The sequence below is a fragment of the Leucoraja erinacea genome, chromosome 19, assembly GCF_028641065.1.
Source record: "Leucoraja erinacea ecotype New England chromosome 19, Leri_hhj_1, whole genome shotgun sequence".
Taxonomy (NCBI): domain Eukaryota; kingdom Metazoa; phylum Chordata; class Chondrichthyes; order Rajiformes; family Rajidae; genus Leucoraja; species Leucoraja erinaceus.
Window position 1 is genome coordinate 8,773,486 of NC_073395.1, and position 19,247 is coordinate 8,792,732.

At 44.7% G+C, this 19,247-nt stretch overlaps 1 protein-coding gene across 7 annotated transcripts in view; it reads right to left on the minus strand.

Annotated features, from left to right (window-relative positions):
• The window catches only part of cadps2 (Ca++-dependent secretion activator 2), a 371,627-nt gene that overhangs the window by 240,427 nt on the left and 111,953 nt on the right, over positions 1-19,247 (minus strand). For all 7 annotated transcript variants that reach the window (XM_055650231.1, XM_055650236.1, XM_055650233.1 and 4 more), the window contains exons 4-6: positions 9,898-9,978; positions 8,397-8,633; positions 974-1,095 (exon numbers count right to left, since the gene is read on the minus strand). In XM_055650231.1, the coding sequence (XP_055506206.1) occupies positions 974-1,095; positions 8,397-8,633; positions 9,898-9,978 (440 nt within the window). The remainder of the gene's footprint in view (positions 1-973; positions 1,096-8,396; positions 8,634-9,897; positions 9,979-19,247) is intronic.

A 19,247-nucleotide genomic window follows, 5' to 3' on the forward strand; every position in this document is an offset into this window, starting at 1 on the left:
CTGGTGCTGTAGGCGATGGATGCAAAAGTGGGGATGATATAGAACCAGCAGAATCGGGTGATCGATGGTCAACGTGGACTTGGTGGACTGACGGGCCTGTTTCCATTCTGTATCTTTCAATACAATTCAATTCAATATCATAATCAAGAGATGAGGGTGCAAGATCAAGGCAGCATGACTTAATGTGGATGAGTAGGAAGGAACTGCAGAAGCTAGTTTATAATCAAGATAGACACAAATGCTGGAGTAACTCAGCGGGTCAGGCAGCATCGTTGAATAGAAGGAATGGGTGACGTTTCGGCTCGAGACCCTTCTTCTGACTGAGAATCAGCGGAGAGGGAGACAAAGAGCTACAGAAGGTGTAAAAACGAGACGCCTAAGGGGACGGAGATCAAGGAAAATGTAGAATAGATCATTGTCAGCTAGGAGAAGTTGACAACGAAGCATACAAAGATAAAATGTAATCAGAGAGACAGTCAGAATGGTCTGAGAACTAGGATGGGGGAGGGATGGAGAGTGAAGGAAAGCAAGGGTTAATTCAAGTTTGTGGGTTTTTTGTCATGTGTCCCTGTATAGGACAATGAAATTCTTGCTTTGCTTCAGCACAACAGAACATAGTGGGCATTTACTACAAAACAGATCAGAATGTCGATATACCATTATATAAATATATACATACATGAATAAATAAACTGACAAAGTGCAAATAACAGATATTGGGCTATTAATGTTCAGAGTTTTGTCCGAGCCAAGTTTAATAACCTGATGGCTGTGGGGAAGTAGCTATTCCTGAACCTGGTCATTGCAGTCTCAGGCTCCTGTACCTTCAACCTGAAGGCAGCGGGGAGACGAGTGTGTGGCCAGGATGGTGTTAGTGTTAATTGGTGGTAGAATAATTGAAGTTAGAGTAGTCGATATTCAAACCGCTGGGTTGTAAGCTACCTAAGCGAAATATGAATGAAAAGCGACTTACTGTGGCCTTGATGCTTCTGCCTGGTCCGTTTGAAGCTTCTCCCCACCTTCTACCTCCATTGTGCAGTACACAATACGATTAGGTGCCACTGATTTCAATCCTTGAACTTCCATTATAACAATCTGAAAAAATGCAGCACAGAAGCGTTAGGATCAGCAACAGTTTTGCACACACAGGAATTTTAAGTCAATCTGCTTGAAGAAGGGTCTCAACCCGAAGCATCACCCATTCCTTCTCTCCAGAGATACTGCCTGTCCCGCTGAGTTACTCCAGCGTTATTGTGTTGTATCTTCTGCCTAAATAACACGCATTAATGCAGGGGCTCCTGCGATTAAGAGCTACCAATTTCAATCCTTGGACTGTAGATTCCTTAGATTCTAACAATCTGATCAGCAATAATATTGTAAACACACAGTCGAGCTGCCGATATTACATGTATTAATATAAGGGGTTCTCTGGATTAGAAATGATCCGATCAGGGAAATCTGACTTTATTCATTTTCTCCCATACATTGTCAAAGCATATTACAAGTCAGTAATAATAGTAAGTAAGGAACTATCCATGGATACGGGACATGTCCCATTGTATTGGAGAGAGTACATGTTTGGAGGCATGGTGGTGCAGCGGTAGAGTTGCTGCCTTACAGCGCCAGAGACCCGGGTTCGATTCTGACTACGTGTGTTGCCTGTGTGGAGTTTGCATGTTCTCCCCGTGAACTGCGTGTTTTTATTTTCCAGGACCTCCGATTCCCTCCTACACCCCAAAGAGATACAGGTTTGTAGGTGAATAGACTTGGTATGATTGTAAATTATCCCTAGTGTGTGTAGGATAGTGTAAGAGTACAGGGATCGCTGGTCGGTGTGGACTCGGTTGCCTGAAGGGCCTGTTTCTGAGCTGTATCGCTAAAACTAAAACCTAAACCTCCCTTTGTGTGAAAAAGTTTCCCCTCAGGTTCCTATTAAATCTTTCCCATCACACATTAAACCAACGTCCTCTGCTTCCTGGTTCCAATTAAATCTTTCATTTATTGTGGAATTTCATAACTAGATCCATTGTATAGGGGATCGAACAGGATGGTGCGGAGAGTGGGGTAATGAATTCATAAGCCACGTCACCCATTCCTCACACAATGTGAAGAGAAAAGAATTACAGTAAGAAAATTCTCTCTTCATTCTATTTACCTGCATTCTTCACTGTTCCAGGCTTTTAAACACAAGACTAAACACAGGAACTAACATCAAGTGTGGGCTGAAGGGCCTGTTTCCCGGCTGTATCTCTACACTAAAGTAAACTAAATAAGTGAAGCGGATGTTGCCAAGACTCAAGGGCCTGAGCTACAGGGAAATGTTGGGCAGGCTAGGACTATTGCTATGGGCAGTGTTGGAGGCTGAGGGGTGATCTTATAGAAATTTATAAAATCACGAGGAGAATAGAAAGGGTGAATGTACAGTCTTTTCCCCCAATTCAGGAATGTCAAGAACCAGAAGAATTCAGTTTAAGGTGCGGGGGGGGGAAAGATTTAATAGGAACCTGAGGAGCAACTTTTTCACTAAGAGGGTGGTGGGTTTGTTGAGGTATCCCTCGCGTTGCAGCCATTTGCTTTACAAACATTATCCCGTACAAAATTCACAATTTGCTACCCAACAATCTGAGATGCCAAATAAAATTCATTCTCGTGTGTAAATTAGCGTTAAAAAAAAAGCAAAGTAAATCAACACAAAATGTATTCTTTTTCCACTCGATAATCCATGGTCTTGGCAGCATGTTTGGTCCAGACCTTGTGGGCCGAATGGCCAATTCTGGTGCTGTAATGGTCGATGTTCTAAACAACAAGCGTCAACGCTACAGCTGTGCCACAGTGTTGCCCCGGTAAGTCTCAGATTTCATCGTTTCTACACTTCTGGGCACGAGGGTAAAATGCACTTTCTCCTGAAGAATGTATACTGAATCTTGCAGTCTGTAGAAGCGCCCAAACTAGTGGAGACACGTGAAACGTTAGATGTTAAGAGATACAGTGTGGGAAACGGGCCCTTTGGCTCACCCAGTCCACGCCGACCTACAATCACCCTGTACACTAGCACTATCCTACACACTGGGGAAAATTTACACATTAAAATTTTTTTTTTTTAAATTAAGCTTTTATTAGAAGCATGTATACAAATAATAGTAAGCAACAATTTAATTTCAGATTCCTTACATAGCTTCAGTTTTTCAATTTACAATTCTTACTGAAGCCAATTGGCCTACAAACCTGCACGTCTTTGGAGTGTGGGAGGAACCCGGAGCACCCAGACACATGGTCACAGGGAGAACGCACAAACTCCATACAGACAGCGCCAGTGGTCAGGATCGAACCCGGGTCCCTGGCGCTGTGTGGCAGCAACTCTGCCGCTGTGCCACCTACACCTGTTGGAATTAGCAACTGCAGCTGCTGGAATTTTGCACGGTGGGCAAACATTACCTTTGCACTTGTGGTTCTGGGCCACGCTTGTTCTGTCAGTGTTGAGAGAATATCAGTCAAAAAAAACTGACCTCAAAATATTGGGTGGGGGTGGCTCTTAAATGAGCTGGCACTGGAAGTAGTGAGCAAAAGTAACAGGGATGACCAGAATGTCTGAGGAAAGACATTGTTGCCATAGAGGGAGTACAGAGAAGGTTCACCAGACTGATTCCTGGGTGGCAGGACTTTCATATGAAGAAAGACTGGATAGACTCGGCTTGTACTCGCTAGAATTTAGAAGATTGAGGGAGGATCTTATAGAAACTTACAAAATTCTTAAGTGGTAGGACAGGCTAGATGCAGGAAGATTGTTCCCGATGTTGGGCAGTCTAGAACAAGGGGTCATAGTTTAAGGATAAGGGGGAAGTCTTTTAGGACCGAGATGAGAATATATATTTTTCACACAGAGAGCGGTGAATCTGTGGAATTCTCTGCCACAGAAAATAGTTGAGGCCAGTTCATTGGCTATATTTAAGAGGGAGTTAGATGTGGCCCTTGTGGCTAAAGGGATCAGGGGGTATGGAGAGAAGGCAGGTACAGGATACTGAGTTGGATGATCAGCCATGATCATATTGAATGGCGATGCAGGCTCGAAGGGCTGAATGGCCTACTCCTGCACCTATTTTCTATGTTTCCATGCACACATTTATCTGTCAACTGCTTGCTGCATATAAGCTCAAGAGATACACTGGGTGGCTTTCTATATCTGCAGCAGAAGAAGGGTCCCGTCGTGACACGAAACGTCACCCATTCCTTCTCTCCAGAGATGCAGCCTGTCCCCGCTGAGGCACTCCAGCATTCCGTGTCTATCTTCGGCGTAAACCACCACCTGCAGTTCCTTCCAACACGCTCTAACAATTCTTAACGGTAAGGTAGCAGTTCAAGAGAAGCTTGTTAACTGGTAACCAGGATTCAGCAACACTCCAGTTACTATGGTAATGCACCACTTGCTGTTCACGCCATGTTATTATACTCCGCGCCGGTTTTCACTTTGGCCTCAAACCTGTTCGTATCCGTCAAGGAAACCAAACTGACAGGAGCTGAACATTCATCTGCTCCACGGCATCAGGATGATCAGTGCGATGGGGCAGCTGTTCTGCAAGGTATGGCCAAGCAGAGTCCTGACGATACGATAGAACTTTATTCATCCCCGGAGGGAAATTGTTCTGCCGACATTCACAACACGCCACAAGGTACACGAAAACTTGAAATTAAAATTAAATTGAAAGTGAAATAAAAAGAAAAAGACAAGCGACTGTTGGCTGGCTGCCCTGTACACAGTGCCTTAACTGGACCGAACAAACAAACAAACAAACGCAGGCTTCTCCCCTGGGCAGAGGATTCTAAAACTAAAGGGCCCCTCCACCCCTTTTGTTTTAACGCCTCATCCATTAGTTTGCTTTCACCTTTGGTTCAATGATGCTTTAATGGTTCATTGGTGTTTAGTTTTGTTTAGTTTACAGATACAGGGCGGAAAAAGGCCCTTTGTCCCACCAAATCCGCACCGCCCAGCAATCTCTGCACACTAATATTATCGCACACACACACTAGGGACAATTATAGGGTGAGGCAGGGGCGGGTAGAGAGAAGGGGGAGCGCAGCAGGAATGTGACGCGGGGAAACGCGGGGGGAGCGGGGCAGGGCGAGGGGCCGGAGCGCCGAGTAGAGGGAGGCATGAAGGGGGCAGAGAAGCGAGAGCCAGCCGGTGGATCAGTGTGGTGGGGAGGGTCACAGTGAGGGCCGGGTGATAGAGTGTGGACCCTGTGGGGTGCAGTCCTATGGACCTGGGGGGCGAGACGGTGAGGCTTGGGCTCAAGCGGACATGAAAGCATCAAAGTATCATTGACTCATTGAAGCAGACCAGACGGGGGTGGGGTGGAGGATCCTTCTATATCTCTCGTCTACCCGTCTCCTGACTCCCAGTCTGAAGAAGGGTCTCGACCCAAAACGTCACCCATTCCTTCTCTCCAGAGATGCTGCCTGTCCTGCTGAGTTACTCCAGCAGTTTGTGTCTATCTCCACAATAAACATAAACATGGACAAGCTTTCCTTTTAATACACGGGATGATCCACATCCATTCTTTTGATGTTTAAGAAGGAACTGCAGATGCTGGAAAATCGAAGGTACACAAAACTGTCGGAGAAACTCAGCGGGTGCAGCAGCATCTATGGAGCGAAGGAAATAGGCAACGTTTCGGGTCGAAACCCTTCTTCAGATTTCTTCAGTCTTTCCCTATAAGTTCTTCTTCAGTCTGAAGAAGGGGTTTCGGCACGAAACGTTGCCTATTTTCTTCGCTCCATAGATGCTGCTGTACCCGCTGAGTTTCTCCAGCATTTTTGTGTACCTTCCATTCTTTTGATGTCCTGCTCATAAGGCTTAGGGAGCTAGTGCCCTAATGACAATTACTCAGAAGTCTGAAGGGCCTGTCCCATTTTGGTTATTTTTTAGGCGACTGTCGGTGACTAGGCTGTTGTTACGGGGTGTCGCCTGTATGGTCGTGAGTGGTCTCCTCAGTTGCCCAAATAGTCGTAGCATTTTTTCTGGTCACCATTGGATTTTGAAATGTTCAAAACTTTTCGGCGACAGTCGGTGATCGTGAGTTTGTCGTAGCTTGTCTTCGCCTGAAGTAGGTTGTTGCCGGTGCCGACTTTGGTGAATTTCATTGTCGTAGTCACCGGCAGTCGCCTAAAAAAACCGCCTAGTGGGACAGGCCTTTGACATTGCGAAGGCGATGACCATTGCTGCTGTTCTTGAAGCAATTTCTTCAGAGGAGTGCAGACATGACCGTTCTACTATGCCCAGGTTAACTTGCTAACTTCCATCCGCTTGCAAGCATTTCACACATTGCAAACGCACAACACTTAGTTCGAAAGGGAGCGAGTGTGGGTTGACCAAACTGCTCTGCCTCAGACATTGTAGCTTCATGCTAAGGAAGATGTAAAGAGCAAATCACCAAGTGCTGGAGAAACTCAACGGGTCAGGCAGCATCTGTGGCAGGGATGGACCGGCAATGTTTTGGGTTGGGACGCTTCTTTGTACTCAATAGTTGGTGTAAAACGGAAGAAGGGACCCGACCTGAGGCATCATCTATGAAGAAGAATCGTAGCCTATCCATTCCCTCTAAGGATGGCCTCTGATCTGCTGAATTACTCCAGCATTTTGCTCAAGTTTCCAACATCTGTAGATAGACACAAAATGCTGGAGTAACTCAGTGGGTCTGGCAGCATCTCTGGAGAAAAGGAATAGGTGACCTTTTCTGGTCGAGACCCTTCTTCGGACCTCAACCCGAAACGTCACTCATTCCTTTTCTCCAGAGATGCTGCCTGACCCACTGATTTTGTATCTATCTTCAGTGTTCGCCACCATCTGCAGTTCCATGCATCTCTCTTGGAGACATGAAGAGATTGCAGTCAACTGTATGAAGTCCATTCCTCGTCTTCACTTAACCTCCTCATCTCTTCTCTGAAGATCTTGGAAGATAATGAAGCATGCATCATAGAACAATAGAAATATAGAAAATAGGTGCAGGAATATCCCATTCGGCCCTTTGAGCCAGCACTGCCATTCAATATGATCATGGCTGATCATTCAAACTCAGTACCCCATTTCTGCTTTCTCCCTGTATCCCCTGATTCCGATGGCCCAAAAAGCTAAACCTAACTCTCTCTTGAAAACATCCAGTGAATTGGCCTCCACTGCCTTCTGAGGCAGAGAATTCCACAGATTCACAACCCTCGGGGTGAAAAGGTTTTTCCTCATCTCGGTTCTAAAAGATTTCCCCCTTATCCTTAAACTGTGATCCCTTGTTCTGGACTTCCCCAACATCGGGAACAATCTTCCTGCATCTAGCCTGTCCAACCCCTTAAGAATTTTGTAAGTTTCTATAAGTGAGAGATTTCCATCCCTCATTCTCCATTCCGACAGTTCAACTATCAAATTAGCACCAAAAATGTCAAACCGATCACTCTATTCTGAGTGGAGTGGATTGGGGCTGATAAGTTGTTTGATTTGCAGCCATTAAGACCAAATCAAACGTCTTGTAGTGCTCGGTTATTTAGACAGCTGTCAGCAGCAGGTAGTGAAAACTCAAGCAGGCGACTAATTCACCCGCGTTTTATCCACAAGTGTCAACGTGCTAACAAATTTGGTTCAGTATAGTTTAAAGATAAGGCGCGTAAACAGGCCCTTCTTACAAAATTCTTAAGGGGTTGGACAGGCTAGATGCAGGAAGATTGTTCCCGATGTTGGGGAAGTCCAGTACAAGGGGTCACAGTTCAAGGATAAGGGGGAAATCTTTTAAGATCGAGATGAGAAAAACATTTTTCACACAGAGAGTGGTGAATCTCTGGAATTCTCTGCCACAGAAGGTAGTTGAGGCCAGTTCATTGGCTATATTTAAGAGGGAGTTAGATGTGGCTCTTGTGGCTAAAGGGATCAGGGGGTATGGAGAGAAGGCAGGTACAGGATACTGAGTTGGATGATCAGCCATGATCATATTGAATGGCGATGCAGGCTCGAAGGGCCGAATGGCCTACTCCTGCTCCTATTTTCTCTGTTTCTATGTTTCTGCCCACCGAGTCTGCGCTGACCAGCGATCCCAGCACACTAACACTATCCTGCACGCACTGGGGAACAATTTACATTTTAGACCAAGCCAATCAACCTACAAACCTGCACGTCTTTTGAGTGTGGGAGGAGACCGAAGGTTTCGGAGAAAACCCACGCAGGTCAAGGGGAGAACGTGCAAACTCCGTACAGACAGCACCCGTCGTCGGGATTAAACCCGGGTCTCAGGTGCTGTAAGGCAGCAACTCTACCACTGCGCCACCATGCTGCAAGTTAATCATTGAACAATTTTGGCAGCACCTGCTTAAAAATGATAACAGCTTATCAATTTGCAACGGCTGAACAACTTTCTCACCTCCAGCGTAAACGACAGCACCACGTCTGACTTTGAGAGCTGAACTTCATTCTCATCTCCGATATCCAGAAAGGAGGAATTCTGAGACCGCTTCAGCTTCTGCAGCTTGAACTCTGGGCCTCCTTTGGCCACCGGAAGGCTCTCGAGGTTAGCCATGAGCAGGTTGACGGAAGATCTCAACTCTTCGATGTACATGTTTTCCATGTCCTTTTGCACAAACTTGAGAGTTTTGCGCTCCTTGAAACAGAAAGAGTTGTTACTGTGAATGTACAGCTACACGTTCAACAAGTATTGGCTTGATGGGCCGAATGGTGCTGTCTCGAAGGGCTGAATGGCCTCCTCCTGCACCTATTTTCTAAGTACTGAGGGGCCAAGTTAAAAAAAATCCCCCTGGTGATTGGAAGAGGTATTGATAAGGTAGTATATGTACGAGAGGATCTTTTGTTTTTGTGGGAGATTCTTAAAAGGGCGGTTTAGTTTTAGTTTGGAGATACAGCGAGGAAAAACAGGCCCTTCAGCCCATCTAGTCCACACAGTCCAGTGATCCCCATACACCAACGCCATCCTACACACACGAGGGATGATGTACAGTGTTACCAAGCCAATTAATCTACAAGCTTGTAAGTCTTTAGCTTGTAGGGAGGAAGCTGGAAGTCTGGAGAAAACCCACGTGGTCACGGGGAGAACGTACAAACTCCGCATAGACCGCACTTGCGGTCGGGATCGAACTAGGGTCCCTGGCGTTGTAAGGCAGCAAATCTACCGTTGCGCCACTGTGCCGCCCTTGTCATTATTATTATTAAAACACATTTAACATGAAGATGAAGCAAATTGTTTTTCCTTTAGAACTCCCTTCAAAAAGTGGCGGATTCTTTCAATATTTTTCAGGCGAAAACGACGAGGTATTTGATAGCAAATGTGGTGAAAGACTTAATGTGGACTCAGTTCTAAGTGTTTCATTGTCCTATACAGGAACGCATGACAATAAATTCGCTGAACTTGAAGTGAACAGTGAAGCAGTCTTAAAGGGCCCAAACGCCTTCTCCGACTAATCTGTGCATTTACGACTATCTACCGCATTGGAGACCCTCGAACTACCTTTGATCGGACTTTACTGCACTTTATCTTTTACTAAGCGCTATTCACGTTATTCTGTGTATCTGTACACTGTGAATGGCTCGATGGTGATCATGTATTGTCTTCCCGCTGACTGATTAACGCACGACAAAAGCTTTTCACTGTACACGTGACAATAAACTAAATGTGTAGGAAAGATCTGCAAATGCTGGTTTAAATCGAAGATAGACACGAAATGCTAGAATACCTCAGCGGGACAGGCAGCATCTCTGGATGACGAAGGAATGGGTGACGTTAGTCTGAAGAAGGGTCTCGACCCGAAATGTCATCCATTCGCCATCCAAAACGGCACAGCATTTTGTGTCTATCTTTATTGACAATAAACGAAACTATTTATCGATAATCATCGGCAGAGAAGACTTACCTTAGCCAGCTGCTCCGCCATTTGCAGCCTCCCGTCTAGTTCCCTGCGGATCTGAGCTGCTTGTTCGTCCGAGTTATCCAGCTACAAGGCAGAACACATCACGGGGGTCAGTGCGGAGAAAGGCAAAACGGTGCCGCTGCTGCTGCTGCTGACTTGAACCACAATCAGGGAACGCTGAAAACACCCAGCAAACCAGTCGGCATCTGTTGGGATTTACTTGACATGGCATCCACTGTTCTGCCTGCAATGTTCTGGCTACTAAAACTGTAACATCCAGCTTCAGGAACAACTTCATTCCTACAATCATCAGGTTATAAAACACTACGACCTCCAAATTAGCTTTGAACTACATAAACTTGAGGGCACTGGGTTTGTCTTTTTGCACTATTATTGTTTGTTTGTTTGTTCGTGTGTGTGCTTGCATATATATATAAATATATGTGTGTGTGTGTGTGTGTGTGTGTGTGTGTGTGTGTGTGTGTGTGTGTGTGTGTGTGTGTGTGTATCTATGTGTGTGTGTATCTATGTGTGTGTGTGTGGGTGTGTGTGTGTGTGTCTATATCTATGGGTGTGGGTGTGTATGTGATTTGTGTGAGCGTAGATCTATTTTATCTATCGGGTGAATGGGGGTGTGGTCGGCCGATGAGCTGAAACTAGATCCAAAATATATTATCGCGTTTTTATTTATATACATTAGTACTTACTGTAGCGGCGCCTGATCTATCGCACGCAGTCAGATCGAACCCGGCCTTACTTTTCGGAAAGCCGCAGTAGCACGTGACTCGGGCCGGAGCTGTGCGTGTTTTTGCGCGGTTTTTTCCATGTGAGGGGGGATCTACGCGCATTTGCTTTGGTGAAATCACCCAGTTCAGTGCTGAGCGCACCACCGATGTGGCCAGACGTGTCTGTTAAACCTGTATGCTGCAACTTGAACTTTCGAATAAAGTATTGTTGAAAACTCCAGGAGTCGTTTACCAGACCACCAAAGTACTGTATATGCACGCACACATTTTTTCTCATTTATTATATTGTTCACAGAGCATTATGTTTACATATTCTGTTGTGATGCTGCAAGGAAGAATTTCATCGTTCTATCTGGGACATGTGACAATAAAACATTCTTTACTCTTGACTATGAAAGGACGAGTCATTCAATAGTTTTTCGGCTCATCCCAGCGTTGGGATAAAAATAAACTCATCTCCAGCTGCTTCTGTTCCTGTGCCATTTCAAACTGCAGATTTAAATTTCAGTTTTACAAATGAAAACCTGATAACCGTATGCAGCATTGAAAATACAGGTAGAACCTTCTTTTAATTCTAATCAATTGTTATTGCTGTCAAGAAAAAAAAGATAAGCACACAGCTCAGTACTTTGCCATCTTTTTACAGACAAAGTCAAGACATAATCTGCCTGTTTTAGAAATTGTTAACTGTTAACAGATATGCCATTATAGCTAGGAAGCAGCTGCAGGTGCAGGTTTAAACCGAAGATAGACTCAAAAAGCTGGAGTAACTCAGTGGGATGTGCAGCATCTCTGGAGAGAAGGAATGGGTGATGTTTCAGGTCGAGACCCTTCTTCAGACTGACTGGAATAAAGTCGGATTATTTTAGTATAGATTCAGGTAGATGGGTGTTTGATGGTCATTGGGCACTTGTTGGGCTGCAGGACCTGTTCCAATGCTCTATCTCTCTGCAAGGGCAGAACAGTGGCACAGCAGTTGTGTTACTGCCTCACAGCGCCAGAGACCCGGGTTCGATCCTGACTACGGGTGCTGTTTGGACGGAGTTTGTACGTTCTCCCTGTGACAGCGTGGGTTTTCTCCAGGTGCTCTGGTTTCCTCTCACCAAAGATGGACAATTTTTTTACTTTCTTTGGCTTTGGTAAGAATTGTAAATTGTTCCCAGTGTGTGAGATAGTATGAGTGTACGTGGCGATCTCTGGTCTGTGTGGACTCGGTGGGCTAAAGGGTCCGTTTCCACGCTGTATCTCTAACTAAACTAAACTAAACCCTATAATTGCTCAGCTTAGACCCTGAACATTGATACTTTGAAATTAGACAGATATTCCAAACTCCAGTCAAACATTTTTCCTTGATACAATTTCTGTTACTTCTCATCAGACATTCCATTTGAAGGTCTCCACAATACCAAATGCTTTTTCATTGAATTCTTTGAGAGATCAAAGTCGATACCAGTTACTAAAGCACACATTTATGTCTATGAAAAAGCCTTCAGCAAAGTTTGTTAAAAGAACCAGGATGCGTTCACAGATCAAAGGGGCTATTTGCAGGGGAAATCTCATTGGTGTTGTGTTTTCTAATTAACTGTTTCAAATCAAACCTTCCCATAATTATACTGGGCATGTGTTAAGTCATTGTTGTAAGAGCTAATCTCTTTCTCAGAAAGAATATTCTTTTAAAATACAATCAAGACAAAGAAACATAGAAAATAGGTGCAGGAGTAGGCCATTTGGCTCTTTGAGCTTGCACTGCCATTCAATATGATCATGGCTGATCATCTAAAATCAGTACCCCGCTCCTGCTTTTTCCCCACAGCCCTTGATTCTTTTAGCACTCAGAGCTAAATCTAGCTCTTTCTTGATAACATCTAGTGAATTGGCCTCCACTACATTCTACTGTGGGGGGACGTTCATGTTGAATCCTATAGTGTATTGTGTCTTTTTTTTCTCTTCTTTTTTATTGTATATGGATGTATGGGAATCTAATTTTTTTCTCTGTAAAGCACGTGATTTGATTTAAAAAGTGCTATATAAATAAAAATTACTTACTTACTTCTGTGGCAGAGAATTCCACAGATTCACAACGCTCTGGGTGAAAAGGTTTTTCCTCATCTCAGTCCTAAATGGCTGACCTGTTATTCTTAAACTGTGACCCCTGGCTCTGGACTCCCCCAACATCGGGAACATTTTTCCTGCATTTAGCCTGTCCAATCCTTCAAGAATTTTATATGTTTCCATCAGATACCCTCTCATCCTTCTAAATTCCAATGTATACAAGCCCAGTCGACCCATTCTTTCATCATATGTCAAGTATGGTTAGTGTTTTAATTATACATTTGAAAAAAAATTGCCGACATGAAATGTTCCCTAGCACAGTGGGATGTGTGATACCTGACTTATCTTTGCAGCTTAGGGGAATGTATTGTCATAATACATTCATGGGCATTCAAACCTGACTTGTTTTGACATCGGCGAGACCAAATGTAGACTGGACGATCGTTTCGATGAACACCTTTGCTCAGTCCGCCTGAATCTTCCTGATCTCCACGTTGCTAAACACTTTAATTCTCCTTCCTTCCCATACACAGACCTTTCTGTCCTAGGTCTCTTCCATTGTCAGAGTGAGGCTAAACGCAAATTGGAGCAAAAGCATCTCATATTTCGCTTGGGCAGCTTACAGCCCGATGATATGAATATTTTTTTCTCTAACTTCAAGTAACCCCAGCACTCCTTCTCTCTGTCTCTCCCCCACCCGTCGCACCAGCTTCTCATTTTCATCCAACAAACAGCTAACAATGGCCTTTTTCTTTTGTCATCATTACTTTTTTGCATATCTTTCATTCATTGTTCTTTATCTCTCTACATCATTGTCTATATCTTTACGTTCCCTTATTCCTAACTATTCTGTAGAAGAAGTCTTGACACGAATCATCACCCATTCCTACTCTCCAGAGATGCTGCCTGTCCCGCTGAGTTACTCCAGCTTTTTGTGTCTTATCTTTTGTTTGGACACTTCATCCTCTCACTCCCACTGTAAGAGCAGATGCAGTTGCCCAAGAACGCAGCTTAATGGCCAATTTTTGTGATGGCATCCAGATGCCAGAGCTGTAGGGTGTAGCAGTGCGGCACGGTGGCGCAGTGGCAGAGTTACTGCCTTACAGTGCCAGTGACCCAGGTTCAATCCTGACTATGTGCTGTCTGTACGGACTTTGTACATTCTCCCCGTGACCTGCGTGGGTTTTCTCAGGGTGCTCCTGTTTCCTCCCACACTCCAAAGGTGTGTGGGTTTGTAGGTTAATTGGTAGTCGGTAAAAATTGTAAATTATCCCTAGTGTAGCATTGTGTAATGGACAGAGTGAACGCCGGTCGGCGCAGACTCGGTGGGTCGAAGGGCTTTTTTCCATGATGTATCTCTAAAGTCTAAAGACCATGTTCCTCTAAACAAGAATAGGTTTCAGTCTCTCGTTGTTTTGAACTCAGCTTTTACTCAACTTTTCTACATTTTTATGCCAAAATGTATTGACTTGGCATTTTGCCACATTATATTCCATCCGCTATATCTTCGCCCATTCTTTAGCCCATTTATGTCCCATCCAACCTTCTCTGCATCCACTTCATGACCGACATTGGTGGTAAGTATGGTATCGTCATTCAAATTGTGCACTTTCTCCTCAAATCCCCATGGAAACAGGTTAGTTTGGAGCAGGAATATCCTTGAGACGTTCGAAAATCAGATGCACTTCCTTCTGTTTTATGCTTCTCATAGACTCATAGTCAAAGAGTGATACAGCGTGAAAATAAGTCCCTCAGCCCAACTTGCCCACACCGGCCAACATGTCCCAGTCCCATCTGACCTCGTTTGGCCCATATCCCTCCAAACCTGTCCTATCCATGTACCTGTCTAATTGTTTCTTAAACGTTGGGATAGTCCCAGCCTCGCCTACCGCCTCTGGTTGCTCGTTCCATACACCCACCACCCTTTGTGTGAAAAATGTTACCCCTCGGGCTATTAAATCTTTTCCCCTTCACCTTAAACCTGTGTCCTCTGGTCCTCGATTGACCTACTCTGGACAAGAGACTGTGTGCATCCATCCGATCCATTCCTGTCGTGATTTTATACTCCTCTATAACTCATCCCTCATCCACCTGCGCTCCAAGGAATAGAATCCCAGCCTATTCATCCTCTCCCTATTGTCATTCGCAATGTGCGTCTTATCCCCGAATCCCCCTGGAAACAGTTAAGCCTGGAGCAGGAACATCCTTGAGACCTTGCAAACCAGATGCACTCCTTCTGTTTTACCATTTCACAAAGCGTCTCTGCTTTTCTTTGCGCTTCTGGAAATGGTGAACCATGTTGTGTGTCAAGGCAATCTCCCCGTGATAACCGAGGCAAGCTGGACGTTTTGACGAGTTTCAATAAAAAGGCCACTTTAATGATGTGTAATCTCATGGCAAAACAATCACCCATCGGTGCTCGGAGCAAACATACTCCACATCTTGCCTCATCCCGCACACCCTATAACTGCATCGCTAGCCTTCATGAGGGGTTCATTCCTCATTTGGTCCCTGGTTACCGTTCATTTTTGCCTCGCTCTCCTGAGGAACATTGCGCGGCATGAATAATGATGTTTATATGCAGATTCTTGCAGGAGTAAACAGCACAGATGTGAACCGGAGCGTTAATGAGCATCAAGGGTCCACTGTGGTCTGATGATCATCCGTTTCCATTCCCCCCCAGCAATTAAGCTTCACTAAAGAAACTGACCTCCAGGGCATTCTGTAGAAGGGTCTCGACCCGAAATGTTGCCTATTTCCTTCGCTCCGTAGATGCTGCCTCACCCGCTGAGTTTCTCCAGCATTTTTGTCTACCTTCCGGGGCATTAAATGCTTGTCTGAGAAATCGTGTGAACATTCAACTATGACCCTGGACTGAAACAAATCTAAATGTCTACAATGATGTGTGAAATTTAAAGATTTCAGAAAACAATAAGTCACGGATATTATTTGCAAAGATTTATTCTCCTTTGTTTTAGTTCAGTTTAGTTTAGAGATACAGCGTGGAAACACGCCCACCGAGTCCGCGCCGATCAGCGATCCCTGCACACCAACACTATCCTACACACAGGAGGGACAATGTACAATTCTTACCCAGGCCAACAAACCTGCACGTTCTTGGAGTGTGGGAGGAAACCGGAGATCCCGGAGAAAACCCTCGCAGGTCACGGGGAGAACGTACAAACTCCGTACAGGCAAGCACCGGTAGTCAGGATTGGACCCGGATCTCGGGCGCTGTAAGGCCGAAAGTCTACTGTGTGGGAAACTTTGTGTGGGAAGTAACTGCAGATGCTGGTTTAAACAGAAGATAAAACACAAAGTACCGGAGTAACTCAGCAGGTCAGGCAGCATTTCTGGAGAAAAGGAATGGGTGACGTTTGGGTCGGGACCTATCTTAAGATACTCCTTTGTTTATACCTTCTCAAATCCCATTCCCTTTCTCCCAATATGATCTTTTTTTCTCAGTTTCTTTGACCAGCCTCTTGTTGGTTTGTTCTGTTTTTTAGAGATGCCCGTGACAATGTTCTTTGTCTAGTTTTAGTTTTTAGTTTAGATTTAGAGATACAGTGCGCAAACAGGACCTTCGGCTCATTGTAATCCCGTACGCTGTAATTCTGTGCTGCACACTGGGACAAATTGATAGAAGCCAATTAACCTACAAATCTGCACGTCTTTGGAACGTGGGAAGAAACCGGAGCACCCGGAGAAAACCCACATGGTCATAGCGAGAACGTGCAAACTCCGCACAGAGAGCCATCCATGGCCAGGATCGAATCCGGGTCTCTGGTGCTGTAGTGCAATAACTCTACCCAGGTGCCACAGTGCCATTCAAAGTTGTGAATTATATTTAACACCACTGACTAAATACCACAGCATTGTGAAATATTTAGATTATTTTTAAAGCCGGCATTTTGTCGGGAATCTAGTCCCATCTGCTTGCTCAGGCATAAACCAACATTTATGTGGGTGCAGGTGTTAAATATTTATAGTGGAGCATCAATCATCCATCAGACTTAAGTGACAAACAATTTATTTTGGAGTAAGGTTATTATTCAACATATGAAATGATAATTTCTGGTTCGCCCTGAAACATACAGAATGTAACTGTCATCTATGTATCTCCTAACTGAGTAGCTCAATTTATCAATGAATTTGAAACCCACACGAATTCTGAAACATTCCATACATGGTAGGAAAACTGTCACCAATATATCAGAGATAGGGTACAGCATCGAACATGTGTGAAATATAGCTAAGATAAATCACATGTATGTTATATTGCTTCAGTTACAAGGACAGGGTGGCCTGTTGGCGCAGCAGTAGAGTTGCTGCCTTACAACGCTTGCAGCATCGGAGACCCGGGTCCGATCCCGATTACGGGTGCTGTTTGCACGTTCTCCCCGTGACAGCGTTGGTTTTCTCCGAGATCTTCAGTTTCCTCCCGCACTCCAAAGACGTACAAGTTGGTAGTTTAATTGATTGGTGTATGTGTAAATTGTCCCTAGTTTGTGTTGGATAGTGTTAATGTGCGGGGATCGCTGGTCGGTGTGGACTCGATGGGCCGAAGGGCCTGTTTCCGCGCTGTATCTCTAAACTACACTAAACTAAATTAAAGACAGATTAACAACTGAAAACTAAAATATAAATTGTTTTCAAACAAACAAATCTTAGTTCTATTAAAATTAATTCTGTTAAACTTCATTCAAAAGGTAACATACGGAGAGATTCCAAAGCATTTCACGTTTCATGTACTTGTCCAATTCTTTACAGTATGGGCCTTTCACAAAGAAAATGGCACAAAGTGCTGGAGAAACTCAACGGGCCAGTCGGCATTGTTGTAGAACGTGGATGGATGATGTTTCGGGTTGGGCAGTCTGAAGCAGGGCCCCGTGCTGAAACGTCACCTATCCATGTTCTCCATCGATGCTGCCTGACCCGCAGAGTTACTCCAGCACTTTGTGTCTTTTATTGTGGACCAGCATCTGTACTTCTATGTTTCCAGTCCTTTCACGTACACTCATGGAGGAAGTGACCTTATACAGTGAAGCCAGAGGCGACCAAAAGGAGAAGGTTGTTGAAAGTGAAGATAGATGCAAAATGCTAGAATAACACAGCGGGTCAGGCAGCATCTCTGGGGAAAAGGAATAGGTGACATTTCGGGTCGACATGAAACATCACCTATTCCATCTCTTCAGAGATGCTGCCTGTCTGTCCCCACTGAGTTACTGCAGCATCTATCCTCAGTGTGAACCCAGCATCTGCAGTTCCTTCCTGCACAGGTTGTTGAAAGGGATTTCTCTATTACTTGAATGCTAACATTTCTCAGAATGATGGGACGGCATTGGATGAAGAAGGCAATTCGACCCCACCATACCTCCCGCGACTCAATAAAAGATATACGCAATAAAATTCACTCCCTGCTCATTCCCCGCAGTAAATCTCCCCCCTTCACACCATCATACATACTTTCAGGGCATTCGGGGTACTGATTGGGGATGATCAGCCATGACCACATTGAATGGCGGTGCTGGCTCGAAGGGCCAAATGGCCTACTCCTGCACCTATTGTCTATTGTCTATCTGAACCTGTACAACCAGAACAATACCACCACGGAGAAAGTACTACAGGTGGAGATAAAACTGTGTGGATCTTTTGTGACTTTCATATGAAAGGCTAGCATTGCCTCCAATGTCTCCCAGACACCTAGTTTGAATAATGGAATCATAGCAACAGCCATCACTATGGCAGCATCCCAGTGTTTATTTCAGATTTCCAGCATCTCTATATTATTGTTATTTTCTTTGAATGCTCTGCAAATCATACATTAGATAAAATCTGTTCAACTCAAGTACAATAGATAGAGCAAAGGGGAAATTACAGAGTGCAGAATATAGTTCTCAGCATTGTAGCGCATCAGTTCCACAGACAACGTTCCAACGTCCATATGTTCATGTCAAAGGAGTAGAATGAGGCCATTCGGCCCATCAAGTCTACTCCGCTATTCAATCATGACCGATCTATCTTTCCCTCTCAACCCCATTCTCCTGCCTTCGCCCCATAGCACCTGACACCCGTACTAATCAAAACCTCATTCCTAATGCCCCTGTCCCACTTGGGTAACCTGAACGGAAACCTCTGGAGACTTTGCGCCCCACCCAAGGATTCCGTGCGGTTCCCGGAGGTTTTTGTCAGTCTCCCTACCTGCTTCCACTACCTGCAACCTCCGGCAACCACCTGCAACCTCCGGGAACTGCACGGAAACCTTGGGTGGGGCGCAAAGTCTCCAGAGGTTTCTGTTCAGGTTTCCTAAGTGGGACAGGGGCATAAGTGTTTATGTTCGATAATCGCCACAAAGAGAATCAAAAACACAGCTGATTTTGCGGAACAGAGCAACCATCATCACCTCATGTATAATTTGCATGTGCCATGCGTGATCTGTAGTGTAGTTACATTAAGATGCCAACAAATAAAAAGTCCATTGAAACAAACAGCTGGTGGCCTGGATTTGGAAAGCAAGAGAATCGTCAGAAATTCTACGTACAATGGTGTCACAAA